Source organism: Lathyrus oleraceus, chromosome 3, assembly GCF_024323335.1.
Source record: "Lathyrus oleraceus cultivar Zhongwan6 chromosome 3, CAAS_Psat_ZW6_1.0, whole genome shotgun sequence".
Taxonomy (NCBI): Eukaryota; Viridiplantae; Streptophyta; class Magnoliopsida; order Fabales; family Fabaceae; genus Lathyrus; species Lathyrus oleraceus.
This window is the reverse complement of record NC_066581.1, coordinates 104836473-104850668: the sequence shown is the minus strand read 5'-3', so window position 1 is coordinate 104850668 and position 14196 is coordinate 104836473. Positions and strand designations below refer to the sequence as shown.

Genomic DNA, 14196 nt, shown 5'->3' with positions numbered 1-14196 from the left:
CACGTGACATTGTTACATCACTGTCATCTTTATAAATCTAAAGGAGAATTAAAGAAAACTCAAAATATTCAATAAAGAAATAAAAATTGATTTATTTAAAGAAGACTAAAATATTAAAAAATTAAAAAAAAGAATTAAAAATATATTTAAATCTAAACTATTTTGATTAAAAATGTATTTAAGTCTAAAACTATTTGATAAATGAAAAAGATAAAGTTAGAATATTTAAAAAAATTGATAAGTATAGAGCATGGGGTAAAATATCTCTAACTAGTAACTAACGTGTATATTTAACCCAATCGTTCTAGAAGAAAATATCTGAAATAGGAGCTATATATACTGTGCCGGGAAAACCATAACCATTAACCACCTGTAGACCAAAATCAAAACAGAAATTCAAAATCCAGAAAAATATTCAGTTGCATTGCAGTAATAGTGAACCAAACAAATCCATATTCAATTCTGCAAAAGTAAACATGCTAATTTCTCTTTGTAACCCTTCTCTTTCACTTCAATCGGTCTCAATTCATGGAAAACCTAACAAAACAATCATCTCAATCACCAACTCTGCATCTTCCGGCGACAGAATAAGCACCCGGCGAAGAACTATGTCGGCATTTGAAGCTCGAATCTCTCTCATCTTCGCTCTCACTTCTCAATCCACCTCTCTCTCCCAGCGACGTAAATCTACTACTTATCTATTCACGATTTATTTTCTGTTGAATCTTTTTGTGCTTTTTTTCTTTCTCTTTTGTTCTTTTGATTTATTTACTTGATGCAGTTGTTGCCGATTTGGCTAACGAGACGGCTAAATACTTGTTTCCGAAAAGATTTGAAAGCCGCACTCTCGAAGAAGCGTTGATGACAGGTGCTTAATTTTCCTTCTCAATTATGCAACAATTTCTGATTATTATTTATATAATTTGTTGCTTTTTCTTGCATGTTAATTTAATTATTTTCGATGTAGTTCCTGATCTTGAGACTATCAAGTTCAAAGTTCTGAGTAGAAGGGACCGGTATGAGATTAGGGAAATTGAGGTATATTTATTCAATATTTATTATGCTTTTACAGTTCTAGTTCCGTTTGATTATATATAATTTATCAGTTCAATTTGTTTTTTCTTTTTTTCCTAGTGATTCCTTCATGATTTCACTTGTTAAGAGTTTTTTTCTTCGTCAAGAACCAAATTTTTATTTCAATGGCTAAGCACGGGTTAAACCGAAGCAAATTCAAACTGGATTCTAATATAGAAATATCAGATGTATTAAGCTTCCTCATTCAATTTGTAGCTGTCAAAACCTGGAGTTGAGGGACTGTGCTTGACGGGTAATGCAAGTATACTTCATATTCTTAGCTAGTTGAATTGATATGCTACATTTATTCCTTCTGTGCCAAGATACTTACAAGTTGCAAGTGCTGGCTTAACACTTCCCTCCAATGCTAATTGAGGAGTGCTTTGCTATCACCAACAAACCATTTGGTCTTAGGAATGTGCTATCCCTTGTGCCAAGATACTTTATAAGTAGTTGCTTAAATGTTAATGGATTAGTTAGCGGGTGTGTTAGGGTGATAGTTAGGCCCAATAAAGCATGCTGCCTGTAATAGAGAGGAGGGATTAGAGAGGGGATCATCTTATTAACAAAGTGATTTAAGGCTTTTTGGCATTGGGAGGTGGTCAAACCTTCGAAGTTGTGTTTTTCCATTGTTAAGTAATCAAATGAATTCTTTCTCTTCTTTTGTAATAATACCATTTGGTTCCTATCAATCTCACCCACATTGACTTGATTATCTTTGCAGCCTTACTTTGTAGCAGAGGCTACAATGCCTGGGAAGAATGGGTTTGATTTCAGCGGTGCTTCTCAGTCATTTAATGTTCTTGCTGAATACCTTTTTGGTAAGGTAGTAATACAATTTAGAATCGGCTCACATATGTGCATTTAAATATTTTGTTTACTGGGTTGTATTTGGTTACTGCATTTCTTGTTTTCCCCTTTCTATTTTGGAAGAAGTTATAGATGTGTGATACTGTTTTGATGGTAGAATACAACGAAGGAAAAAATGGAAATGACTACACCTGTTTTTACCAGTAAGAATCAATCCGACGGGGTTAAAATGGATATGACAACTCCTGTGTTAACAACAAAGGTATTGTGATTCTTTTTCATGGACTTTGTTAAATATCTCAGCTACAGGCTTTACTTGTTTGTTTTCGTATGAATTTGCAGCAAAGTTTCTTCAATATATTCTTTATTTGATTTATTTTTTATAAGTTCATTTCATCAACAACGGTTTTAGAAGTGGTATATATTAGAAAAACAATGGCAGAGAAATAAACTCACCTAACTTATTCTATATTCTTCAATAATGGCAGCGAAATACTAATTATCACAGTTTGTCTTTTTGACCTACCATAGTTCATAATATTATAAACCAATCTTCTTGAATCCGAGTTCAATCAAATTAAAGCTCGGACAGTGATTAAAAAACCCAAACTACCCTGGAATATTCTGTCAAGCTGACATTTTATGACTACCTAGCACCTGAAACTCTTTTGAATTCATCGGTTCTTTAAATATGGGACAGTCATATGTAAAGTTCAAGCTCTTAATGTCAAAGATTAGTTTACATTTTGGATAAGTTGGTACTGTTCTTCTTCATCTTAGGAATCAACCATATCGATTCCAACTACATGCCATAATATGTCTTCTGTAAGCCCCACATTTAATTCCAATTAAGTGATATTTCTTAAATATATGTTTGTTTTATGATGTTCTAATTTGTTGATGGTATTATCATAGACGGCAGATCAAGATAAATGGAAAATGTCTTTTGTCATGCCTTCAAAGTACGGTTCTAAATTGCCACTGCCTAAAGATTCCTCTGTGACAATCAAAGAAGTGGCTAGAAAAATAGTTGCTGTAGTTTCCTTTTCAGGTGTGCTCTTGCCTTAATACTTTGTATATTTAGTTTCTTGGAATTTAATTTAATTTAATTTATTTGGTTATTTAGTGGGGTGTATTGGATTATGATAGGCCCCAGTTAGTTGAGAAAGAATTGCCACGTGAGCAGCTGATGTACAGGTAACCAAGTGGACCCCAAGCTTGGAAAGTTTATTCTAGAAGGAAGGGTAAAAAGGGAATTGGTGGCTAGTTAGTTACAATACAGTGACGTGGCTTGAGTGAGGAGAGCACCTTGCATCCCATTTCCACGGTATAAGGAATCAGAGAGAGAATGGATAGATTGCCTTGGATTATAGTGATATACTAGCATGTATAGGGAGCTATAGCTTCCTATTAGGAGCCTAGCTCTTGTCAGATCTAGGGTTACATTCCCTTTTCTGTATCTCTTTCCAGTTCTGTTCACTATAATAAAGCTCTCATTCTCCTCTGTTTCTCTGCTGTACTGTTATATTATTACATTCTGCTTTTTGATACGTAACAAGTGGTCCGACCTACCGGATTCCGACGACGGAGCCAGTGATGCCACCTAAGAAGGTGACGTTACCAGCGTTCACAAAGATGGAAGCTAGGGTCGAAGCTTTGGAGAGTGAAATCACAGAGGTGTGTTCAACTCTCGTCGAGGTGCAGAACTCAGTGACGACAAACCATGCTAATTTGATAGCAATGCTGGAGAAATGCTTGGGTAAGTCGTTGACTGTGGACGAAGGAGGCGCGAGTGTTTCCGGTAAAGGTTCGCCAGGGCTGACAGTAGAGGGCGCTCCGAAGAGCACTGTTGTCAACAGCCGTCGTGGAGATGCTTTGACGGAGTATCGTCAGTCCGTTAAGAAGGTGGAACTGCCGGCGTTTGATGGTGAGGATCCGGCGGGATGGATTTCACGTGCTGAAGTGTATTTCCGCGTTCAAGGCACGACACCGGAGATAAAAGTGAGTTTGGCTCAGCTGTGTTTGGAGGGAACAACGATTCACTTTTTCAATTCCTTGATCGGGGAGGAAGAGGGGTTGACATGTGAAGCGTTGAAAGAGGCATTGTTGGAGAGGTATGGAAGACACGGTGAGGGTGATGTTTATGAACAGTTGACGGAATTGAAGCAAGAGGGAACGGTTGATGAATACATCACTGAGTTTGAATACCTAACGGCTCAGATTCCGAAGCTTCCGGAGAAACAATTTCGGGGGTACTTCTTACATGGGTTGAAGGCAGAGATCAGGGGGAAGGTACGTAGCTTGGCGGCAATGGGAGAGATGAACAAAACAAAATTGCTCCAAGTCACAAGAGCTGTTGAGAGGGAGGTGAAAGGGGGAAACGGTTCAGGTTTTCATCGTGGGCCTAGATCTGGGTATAATCCAGCTTATAATGGGTCAGTAGGAAGGAAAATTGGATCTGACTGGGTCATGATAAAGGGGAGAGATGTTGGGCCGCATGGGAGTGTTAAGAGTGGAGTAAGTGGGCTCAAAGGAGACAAACAAGCCCAAAACGAAAAGAAACATACTGAGCCTCGGGATAGGGGTTTCAAACATTTGTCTTACAATGAATTGATGGAAAAGAAGCAAAAAGGATTATGTTTTAAGTGTGGAGGTCCATTCCATCCTATACACCAATGCCTGGAAAAACAACTTAGAATTTTGGTTGTGGAGGAGGATGGCGATGATGAGGATGAGACCAAATTCTTGGCTATAGAGGTGGATGAAGGTGATGAAGAGGAAAAGGTGGAGATGAGTGTACTTAACTTGCACCATATTGCACATAATACTCATCATACCATGAAATTCCAAGGAGCAATACATGGAGTAGAGCTATTGATTTTGGTGGATAGTGGGGCAACACATAATTTCATTTCTCAGAAATTAGTGCATCAAATGGACTGGCCAGTTGATACTACTCTTCAAATGACGGTTAAATTGGGGAATGGGCTCCAAATAGCAACCCATGGGGTGTGTAGAGGAATGGAAGTGTGTATTGGGGAATTTAAATTAGACCCAGAAATGCATTTATTTGAATTAGGGGGAATTGATGTGGTTTTAGGCATTGAGTGGCTTAAAACTTTGGGGGATACTATTACTAATTGGAAACAACAAACTATGAGTTTTTGGAGTGAGAAAAGGTGGGTGACTCTTAAAGGACAGGAGGGGTGCAGAAAGTCACCGGTGGCTTTGTAGAATATACTGAGTAAGCCCAGGCTCCATATGCAGGATTTATTGTGGACAGTAGAGAAAACAAAACCCAAAGAGGCTAAAAGAAATACGTTGTCTGCCCAGCTACAAAGGGAGTTGGAAACAGTATTACGCAAATACGATCAGGTGTTCCAAACAGTGCTAGGTCTTCCTCCGAAAAGAAACAAAGAGCATGCAATCAACCTTGTGGGAGGACAAGGAGCTGTAAACGTGAGGCCGTATCGCTATCCCCACCATCACAAGAATGAAATAGAGAAGCAGGTAAATGAGATGTTGGCTACGGGGATCATTCGCCACAACACGAGTTCGTTCTCAAGTTCGGTGATTTTGGTGAAGAAGAAGGACTGCACATGGCGAATGTGCATTGATTATCGCGCTCTAAATAAGATCGCGGTACCTGACAAATTTCGTATACTGGTGATCGAAGAGTTATTGGATGAGTTGCATGGAGCGAAATTCTTTTCGAAATTGGATTTGAAATCGGGATACCACCAAGTGAGGGTGAAGGAATCTGATGTGTGCAAAACGGCTTTCAGGACACATGAAGGGCATTATGAGTTCCTTGTGATGCCGTTCGGACTCATGAATGCTCCATCAACGTTCCAAAGCCTAATGGATGATGTTTTTCGTTCTCTACTGAGGAAACACGTGCTGGTCTTCTTTGATGACATCCTCATCTATAGCAAGAGTTGGGAGACTCATGTGCGGCATTTAGAGGAAGTGTTGAGTTTATTAGCTAATCACAGCCTAGTAGCTAACAAGAAGAAGTGTTTTTTTGCCCAGCAGAGTGTGGAGTATTTGGGGCACATGATCACAGAACACGGTGTAGCTGTAGATCCTGGAAAGGTGGCCAGTGTGATGCAATGGCCACAACCTAAGAATGTAAAAGGGGTGAGAGGGTTCTTAGGACTCAAGGAAGTTTATAAAGGATTATGGAAAAATTGCTAGACCATTAACTGAGCTTACCAAGAAGGATAGTTTCAAATGGGGAGTGGAAGCTCAGCAAGCCTTTGACGAGTTGAAGGAGAGGCTTACATCAGCACCTATGTTAGCTTTACCCGATTTTTCCAAGAGTTTTTTGATTGAGTGTGATGCTTCCGGAGGAGGAATAGGGGCGATCTTGATGCAAGATAAAAAACCAATAGCATATTACAGCAAGGCCCTTGGTGTGAAGAATTTAGCTAAATCTGCATATGAAAAAGAATTGATGGCAGTAGTTTTAGCAATCCAGCACTGGAGACCATACTTGTTGGGAAGAAAATTTGTAGTATCAACTGACCAAAAAAGCCTCAAACAGCTACTGCAACAGAGAATTGTAACCGCAGAACAGCAGAACTGGACTGCTAAATTATTGGGTTATGACTGAGAGATTGTGTACAAACAGGGTAAATTGAACAAGGGGGCAGATGCTTTATCCAGAATTCATGAGGGAGGGGAGTTAGCTACCATGAATTACCAATGGAAATGGCTTCAAGAGGAACAGATTAAAACAGAAAATCAACAGGACGAAAGGTTGCAGAGAATAATAGCAGGGGTCCAACAGAATGCAGAATCATGGTCGGGTTATGAGTACAAGCAAGGGGTCTTGATGTATGAAGGTAGGTTGGTGATTTCCAATAAGTCCTTGTTAATTCCTACATTGTTAGAGGAATTCCATTCAACACCCCAGGGAGGACATTCGGGGTTCTACAAAACTTATAGAAGATTAGCTGCTAATCTGTATTGGATAGGCATGAAAGGAACCGTACAAGACTTTGTAAGAAGGTGCGGCATTTGCCAAAGACAGAAGTACATAGCTTCATCTCCAGGAGGTTTGTTACAACCTCTACCCATTCCTCATCAAATTTGGGAAGATATATCGATTGACTTCATCACCGGGTTGCCAAAATCAAAAGGCTTCGAAGCTATTTTGGTGGTGGTAGACAGATTGTCCAAGTACTCTCATTTTATTCCTCTGCGACATCCATATACCGTTAGGAGTATTGCCGAAGTATTTGGTAAGGAGGTAGTCAAACTCCAAGGGATACCTCTTTCCATAGTGAGTGACAGGGATCCCATTTTTATGAGCAGTTTTTGGAAGGAGCTGTTCAAACTGCAGGGAACTAAGCTGAAAATGAGTACTGCATATCACCCCGAATCGGATGGTCAGACAGAAGTGGTTAATAGGTGTTTGGAGACCTATTTGAGGTGCTTCATTGCGGATTAACCTAGGACATGGGTAACTTGGATACACTGGGCCGAGTATTGGTTCAACACAACGTTTTATGCTGCTACCGAGAGAACACCATTTGAGGTAGTAGGAGAGACTAGAGTAGAAGCTGTGCAGAGGAACTTGTTGGACAGAGACGAGGCTTTCAGACAATTGAGGAACCAATTGTTGAGAGCACAAGATAAAATGAAAAGTCAAGCTGATAAGAAACGCACTGACAGGAGTTTTGCATGTGGGGAGTGGGTGTTTGTCAAGCTTAGAGCGCATAGGCAGCAGTCGGTAGTGACCAGAATTAGTGCTAAATTAGCAGCAAGATACTACGGTCCTTATCCCATTATTGAGAAGATAGGAGCAGTGGCATACAGACTAAAGCTACCAGAGGGGTCCAGGGCGCACCGTGTTTTTCATGTATCATTACTGAAGAAAGCTGTGGGCCGTTATCATGAAGAGGATGAGTTACCAGATCTATTGGAGGAACAGACTGAAGTGTATGAACCAGAGGCGGTACTAGCTACTAGGAAGGTGAAAAAACAAGATGAAGAAATCAGACAAATCCTGATACATTGGAAGGGCAAGACAGCAGAAGAAGCAACTTGGGCGGATGAGATAATGATCAGAAGCCAATTTCCAAAGTTTGGCCTTGAGGACAAGGTCATTGCGGAAGGAGAGGGTATTGATAAGCCCCAGTTAGTTGAGAAAGAATCGCCACGTGAGCAGCTGATGTACAGGGAACCTAGTGGACCCTAAGCTTGGAAAGTTTATTCTAGAAGGAAGGGTAAGAAGGGAATTGGTGGCTAGTTAGTTACAATACAGTGACGTGGCTTGAGTGAGGAGAGCACCTTGCATCCCATTTCCACGATATAAGGAATCAGAGAGAGAATGGATAGATTGCCTTGGATTATAGTGATATACTAGCATGTATAGGGAGCTATAGCTTCCTATTAGGAGCCTAGCTCTTGTCAGATCTAGGGTTACATTCCCTTTTCTGTATCTCTTTCCATTTCTGCTCATTATAATAAAGCTCTCATTCTCCTCTGTTTCTCTGCTGTACTGTTATATTATTACATTCTGCTCTTTCATACGTAACAGATTAAGATTTTAAAGTAATTATTACAGGAGATAGGACATATAACACACAATTTGGTTTATTCCATTCACATGTATATTTGTATGCAGAGAAATGGTAGCAACAAATTTTTCAACATTCTCTATATTATTAAATGAAATCCATGTGGGAACCTCAAAAGAGGAAATGAGACCGGCATGATTTATTATGATGAATTTCATTCAATTATAATATACTGCTAGTATTTCTACGTATAGATTTGTAGTCCGACACAATTCAGCGAATCTCTATGTTTTTATGTGTGTGCGTGAGAGATCAACTTACTCTAGGAGTAACTCTACATTTAGTTACTCTGCTTAATAACTTATTATAAATATTAGATTTTACTAATCCAACCGTTGAATTGAAAAATCTTATTGAGTAGATCAATTGCACAAATTTTTATAAAATTTCAACGGTTAGATTGATGAAATCTAATATTTATAATGAATTATTAAGCGGAGTAACTCAAAACACAGTTATTTGGATGCGTCCCATTCTCTCTTTTTTTTGGTGCACGTGTTGGGTAATTGGATGAGTAAATCGGACAACTCTTAATACTTATATGTGGATAAAATATTTATTGAAAATTCAAGTAAAGTCCTAAACCAAATATATACTTTTCTTTCCTTTATACTGAATCAGGTTTTGTGAATGATGAAGAAGTTAAGCGGCGTGAACTGAAACTGAGAGAAGCTTTGAAAAATGACGGAGAATTCAAAATTAAAGAGGGAACTTCAATAGAAATTGCACAGGTTAAATCCTTAATGCAATCTTTGGGTTAAATGTCTCTAATACTTTCTCATTTATGTCTTCTTCAGATGGTAGTTACTCTTTTATTTTGTTTCAGTACAATCCCCCATTTGCTCTTCCATTTCAACGCCGTAACGAGGTTGCATTGGAAGTGGAGTGGAAAAATCAGTAGGGACAGTATTTGCCAATATACAGTCTCAAGGTACTTTTGAAGTTTCATCAATTTCACTATAAGCTGCAAAAGATACCTGTTCTTTATCATGAATCAGACTCCAATGCAACTATACAAGATATTTCATACTCATTATTGATGCTTGTCTTTTTATTTTTTGTAAATAGGTCATGTGCTCAATATTGATGTCCGTCTATTTTGTAAATAGGTCTTGTACTCAATATTGATGTTTGATATATGTATGTAGACATACGTGTTTGTATGTGTAATCAGTTTGGCTATAATGTGCATCGCAAAAATGTGGCGTTATATGGAAATTACATTCTTTTCGCCAAAGAATGTACCAATGTATAGCTGAATCTGAAAAGAAAAAGAGTAAGAGAAATTATACAGTAGATTACTTTTCAGTGGTCTATCAAATATCGATACACCATGTACAAGTGATATGAGCCCCTCTCATCTATAAAATTTAGCAATAATATCCTCACAGCAATGTAGCCTACTCAGTTTCGTAGAATCAACCATCTGCATTTTGTCTTGGAACATGTTTCTCTGTTAGCACTGCCACGAGAACTTACTGTCGTGAAATATAGCATATCCCAAAACAGATAGATCTAAACAAAGAAATAACGAGTTTATTACATAAAATAGTGCAAAACCCAACAACACAGAGAAGCGAAAGCATTAAACTTCAGAAACAAGACTGCCCTAAGGCCAAAATGACCTAAAAATAGATTTAATGTTGAAGTCTAGAAAGGCCATTGAGATAGATAAAAGGGAATTAAAAACGAGGTATATCGTGTGTTAGAACTGGAACTTCACTGAATTTAATTACTTGAGTTATTCACTAGAAATGGTTTAATTTGTCACTCCTAACTGATTCCTATTTATCCTTTTCTAATTGAGCCACTTTGTCCTCAAGGAGAATAGATGGAAAAAACACTGAGTGTAGTCCGTAGTTTCCCATGAATTCTCAAAAGGTAGCTGATTCTACAATTTGAGGAGTACTAGTTTGTTGCCATTATCATCTGCTTGAAACCAGATCTTCTGGCTGTATTTCTTATCTTAACCCTTCAGTCAACATAGGAGGCAGAGGCTGTGCTTGAGTATTAGGTGAGATGGCCGCCTTTAACAACGAGACATGAAAAACTCGATGTATCCGAATACTATCTCTCAGTTTATTTGCCATTTTCCAGTCTCTTCGGAATTGGAAATGGCCCATAGTACCGAGGAGTTAGCATTTTATTCACTCTTCTAGTCAAAGACTTGCAGTGGTAGGGCTGTAATTTTAAGTACACTATATCTCCCTCCTTAAACTCTAACTTTCTTCTCTTCTTGTCAGGTTGCAGTTTCATTCTATCTCTGGCCTTCACTGAATTGTTTTTCAACTTGTCTAATAGTTGATCTCTCTCTCTTCAGACATTAGGTTAACATCTTTAACTGTCGAATGGATAGTAGCATGGAAAAGTAGGGTGAGAGGGTCACGGCCATACAGAGCCTTGAATTGTGTGAGTTTAGTTGAACTGTGAAAGTTGGTATTGTACCAAAATTCAGCTCAACTAGGGAGTTTTGGCCACTGTGTCTTGGCTGAGAACCTGTCATACATCACATTGTCTCTAAACATCGATTTATGACTTCTCTATCCATCTTGTTTAGGGGGATATGCAGTATTGGACTTCAATGCTGTGCCTTCTAGTTTGAATAATACTGATTTCTGATCAAGAATGGCTGAGGAATAACTAGTGGTCTCTATCCTGTTGCTGCTAACAGCTGCTACAATTATTAATTCCCCTTAATTCCTTTTGTTTTGTGTAACAAACACTCTTTTAATTAATGTGAGACTTTCATCTTGTTTGAGTGTATGGAGACTGAGGCGGTGGCCGCACCAAAATCACATGTCTCATGATTTTCAGGGTTGTCGTCTGCTGCAATGGTTTAGAATTCTGATTGCCTCCCCCCTCCCTTGAAACCTACCACTTTGCCATCAGTTTCTCCTACTTTGACTGCCTACTAGTTAAAAGCAACTCCATCCCAATATCAAATGCTAGTTGCTAAACATAGTATCCTCATCCCATCCTCTCCTCGGTAACGAGTTCTTACTTGCGGTTGAATATGGATATGATCTCCAGCCCAGAACATGCCCCCATATCTTGTGCTATGATGGACGTATTTCTGTAGCAGGGGAATCTTATGAGAATGATAAGGATGAAACAGTTGTTGCAGGTTACAAATAGAAAGGATTAATATGTAATTGGTCTACAGGTGAATTACCTTAAAAGTTGTCCACCTTATACTTCTCTTGTTAGTAATAGCGGTTTACATGAGGCTACCTGCATTTGTTTATAGATAAGACCCCTACTCATATTTTATGAAAAAAAGACCTCTTAGGTGGTGGGAACACTGAACATAGTCCATAGTTTCCCATGAATTCTCAAAGGATGGAAGATCTTGTAATTTGAGGAGCACTGGCTAGTTGCCATTATCATCGTCTTGAAACCATATCTTTGGGTTGTACTTTTAATCTTAAGCCTTCAGTCAACATAGGAGGCAGGGGCTGTGCTTGAGTATTAGGTGAGAGGACTGCCTTCAATAATGAGACATGAAAAACTCGATGTATCCGACTACGATCTCTCGTTTATATGCCATTTCCCCCACTCTCTTCAGAATTGTGTTGTAGTTGAGCTCTGAAAGTTGGCTCCGTACCAAAATTCAACCCAACTGAGTGGCCATGGCCATGGCCTTGGGTGGGTGGGAACCACCTGTTATGCATTGCAAGTATGTCTCTAAACATCTGTTTGTTTGAGGATGATACGTAGTACTGAACTCCAATTTTGTGCCTGCTAGTTTGAATAATTTTAACAAAAACGGCTGAAGATTATGGTCTCTGTTAAAGAGTCCCACATCGAATGAGATATGGTCTAGAAATATGTTTATAAGTGGGGACAATTTTCATCTTACAAGTTGGTTTTGTAAGGTTGTGTCACACCCGAATACAATTCTAAAATGATAAGCTTTTTAGGGTTTTCCTCTGCAATGATTAGGAATTCTTCTTATTGCCTTTTTTCCCTACCTTGAAACCTTCGACCTCGATGAAGCCATCCATTTCTCTTAACTATCTATTAGTTCAAAACACCTCATTCTCGATATCAAATGCTAGTTGCTAAACACAGTATCTCGCGTTTCTTTTTATATTTCTTGTATATCATTTAGGGAGGGTTGGATGCATAACTAAAACAAAAATTAGGGAGGGTGGAAAATCTTACTAGAATGTTTTGTTTTATTTAAATTCAGACATTTATTATTAAAGAGTGATCGATCACTTTAGGCTACTAAGTGCACCTTACATTTTCCCCTAATAATAATTTATCTTAAAAACCCTTCTGGTTAGATTATGTCAAAATAGATGGCTCATTAACCTTACCCACCCACCTCTTTTCTTCTTTTTCACGATGAGATTAAATCTTAATATAGACGTTTTACTAGAGGTTACCTGTCTCATCAAATTATATATGGAATAAATAGTAGTAACAATAATAGGAAATTGACCTCTCGTAAGAGCAGTTTATTAACACCATTATAATCATATTTTCTCCATTAACCCAAGTGTGAATGGCAAACATAATCATACTTTCTCCATTATTATTTTGTATGGGGAGGTTATATTGGCATTTGAAAGATTCAGGTGAGTTCATACTTTACCTAAAGTGTTAGGGCTAATAGCTGATGAAGTAATTTCGAAACGTGATTTCTATTGAACTCATATATTGTATTATTAACATCATGCAGTTGATGAAAGTTTAAATTATTAAAGGGGACAAAGCTCTTTCAACACCAATTTTCTCCATTCATAAAACATGAACTTAAAAAATTTATTTAAAGAGAGCAAAGTTCCTCGCCTTTTGAACCAATATATCTGTATGTTAGGAATTTCATATTGGATTATATAAAGCCTGAACAAGTGCTTATAACTGAAAGTAATTCTGATCTTACAATTTGGTTTTGTAAGTTTAAGCTAAATCCAATCCAAATTTTAATATAGTATGATCCTTCATTGGACTATCTGCTACCAAGTCATCTCTATCGGATCATTCGATTCACACTTTGAAATTCAGTTTTAGATTAGGCTTTATTTGGTTGGGTTAAGTTCAATTTAAAATTTAATAGTCTTTTACTATTATCTTTCTTTCTTGAGTTTAATTACATTTTTAGTCCATCTAATTTAATAATGAGCAATGTGGATTTTTGTGTGTAGTTTATGTGTTGAAGGAAAATCTAATAACACTTTGGATAACTCAAGAAAAAAAGTAAGTTCCACTAAAGCATGTAAGACAAGGAAGAAAAATTGAAGGAGACCTACACTACACATAGCTACAGAGGTGTTAACGACCAGTGACTTCAAATAGTTGGCGAAGAGTGCAATAAATGCGCACCTGCGATGAAACCAACCCCATGCTAGGATAAGAATCACATAGCAATCACATATGTGGGAGCTATTACTTAACCTTTTTAGTATTTGAGTAAATACATGACATTCTCAATTCTGAGTTTTAAACTTGTGTGTAAAATATTTAATGAAACAATGAAAAGTGTGCTGTTTATCAGTATAAAAACCCATAAAACATTGTTTTGGATTATCAATCTGAATTGGAAGTGTGCTCCGGGTTGCCTTTTTATTTTTTTACTAAGAGCGGGATCCGCAGGTATTTAAGGGTGTGCTAGGTGGTTGAGCCTTTTTTCTTCCAACCCGCTCCATCCAGATATCGGTTGTGTTTGAGACTTTAGTATTGTTGATATTTTTAAATATACAGTGTTAAAAATATTTGT

The 14196-nt window shown here is 38.0% G+C and overlaps 1 protein-coding gene across 3 annotated transcripts; it reads left to right on the top strand.

The window, feature by feature from the left end:
- Window positions 1-498: 498 nt before the first annotated feature.
- On the top strand, window positions 499-13981 carry LOC127125647 (heme-binding-like protein At3g10130, chloroplastic; the record flags this gene model as incomplete). Of its 3 annotated transcripts, none has more annotated exon segments than XM_051054431.1 (9): window positions 499-681; window positions 782-868; window positions 968-1038; window positions 1799-1900; window positions 2042-2146; window positions 2800-2935; window positions 9093-9202; window positions 9298-9402; window positions 13625-13981. In XM_051054431.1, coding segments are annotated over 8 exon segments (869 nt in total), but the record flags the coding sequence as incomplete, so codon positions are not given.
- Between the last annotated feature and the right edge of the window lie 215 nt (window positions 13982-14196).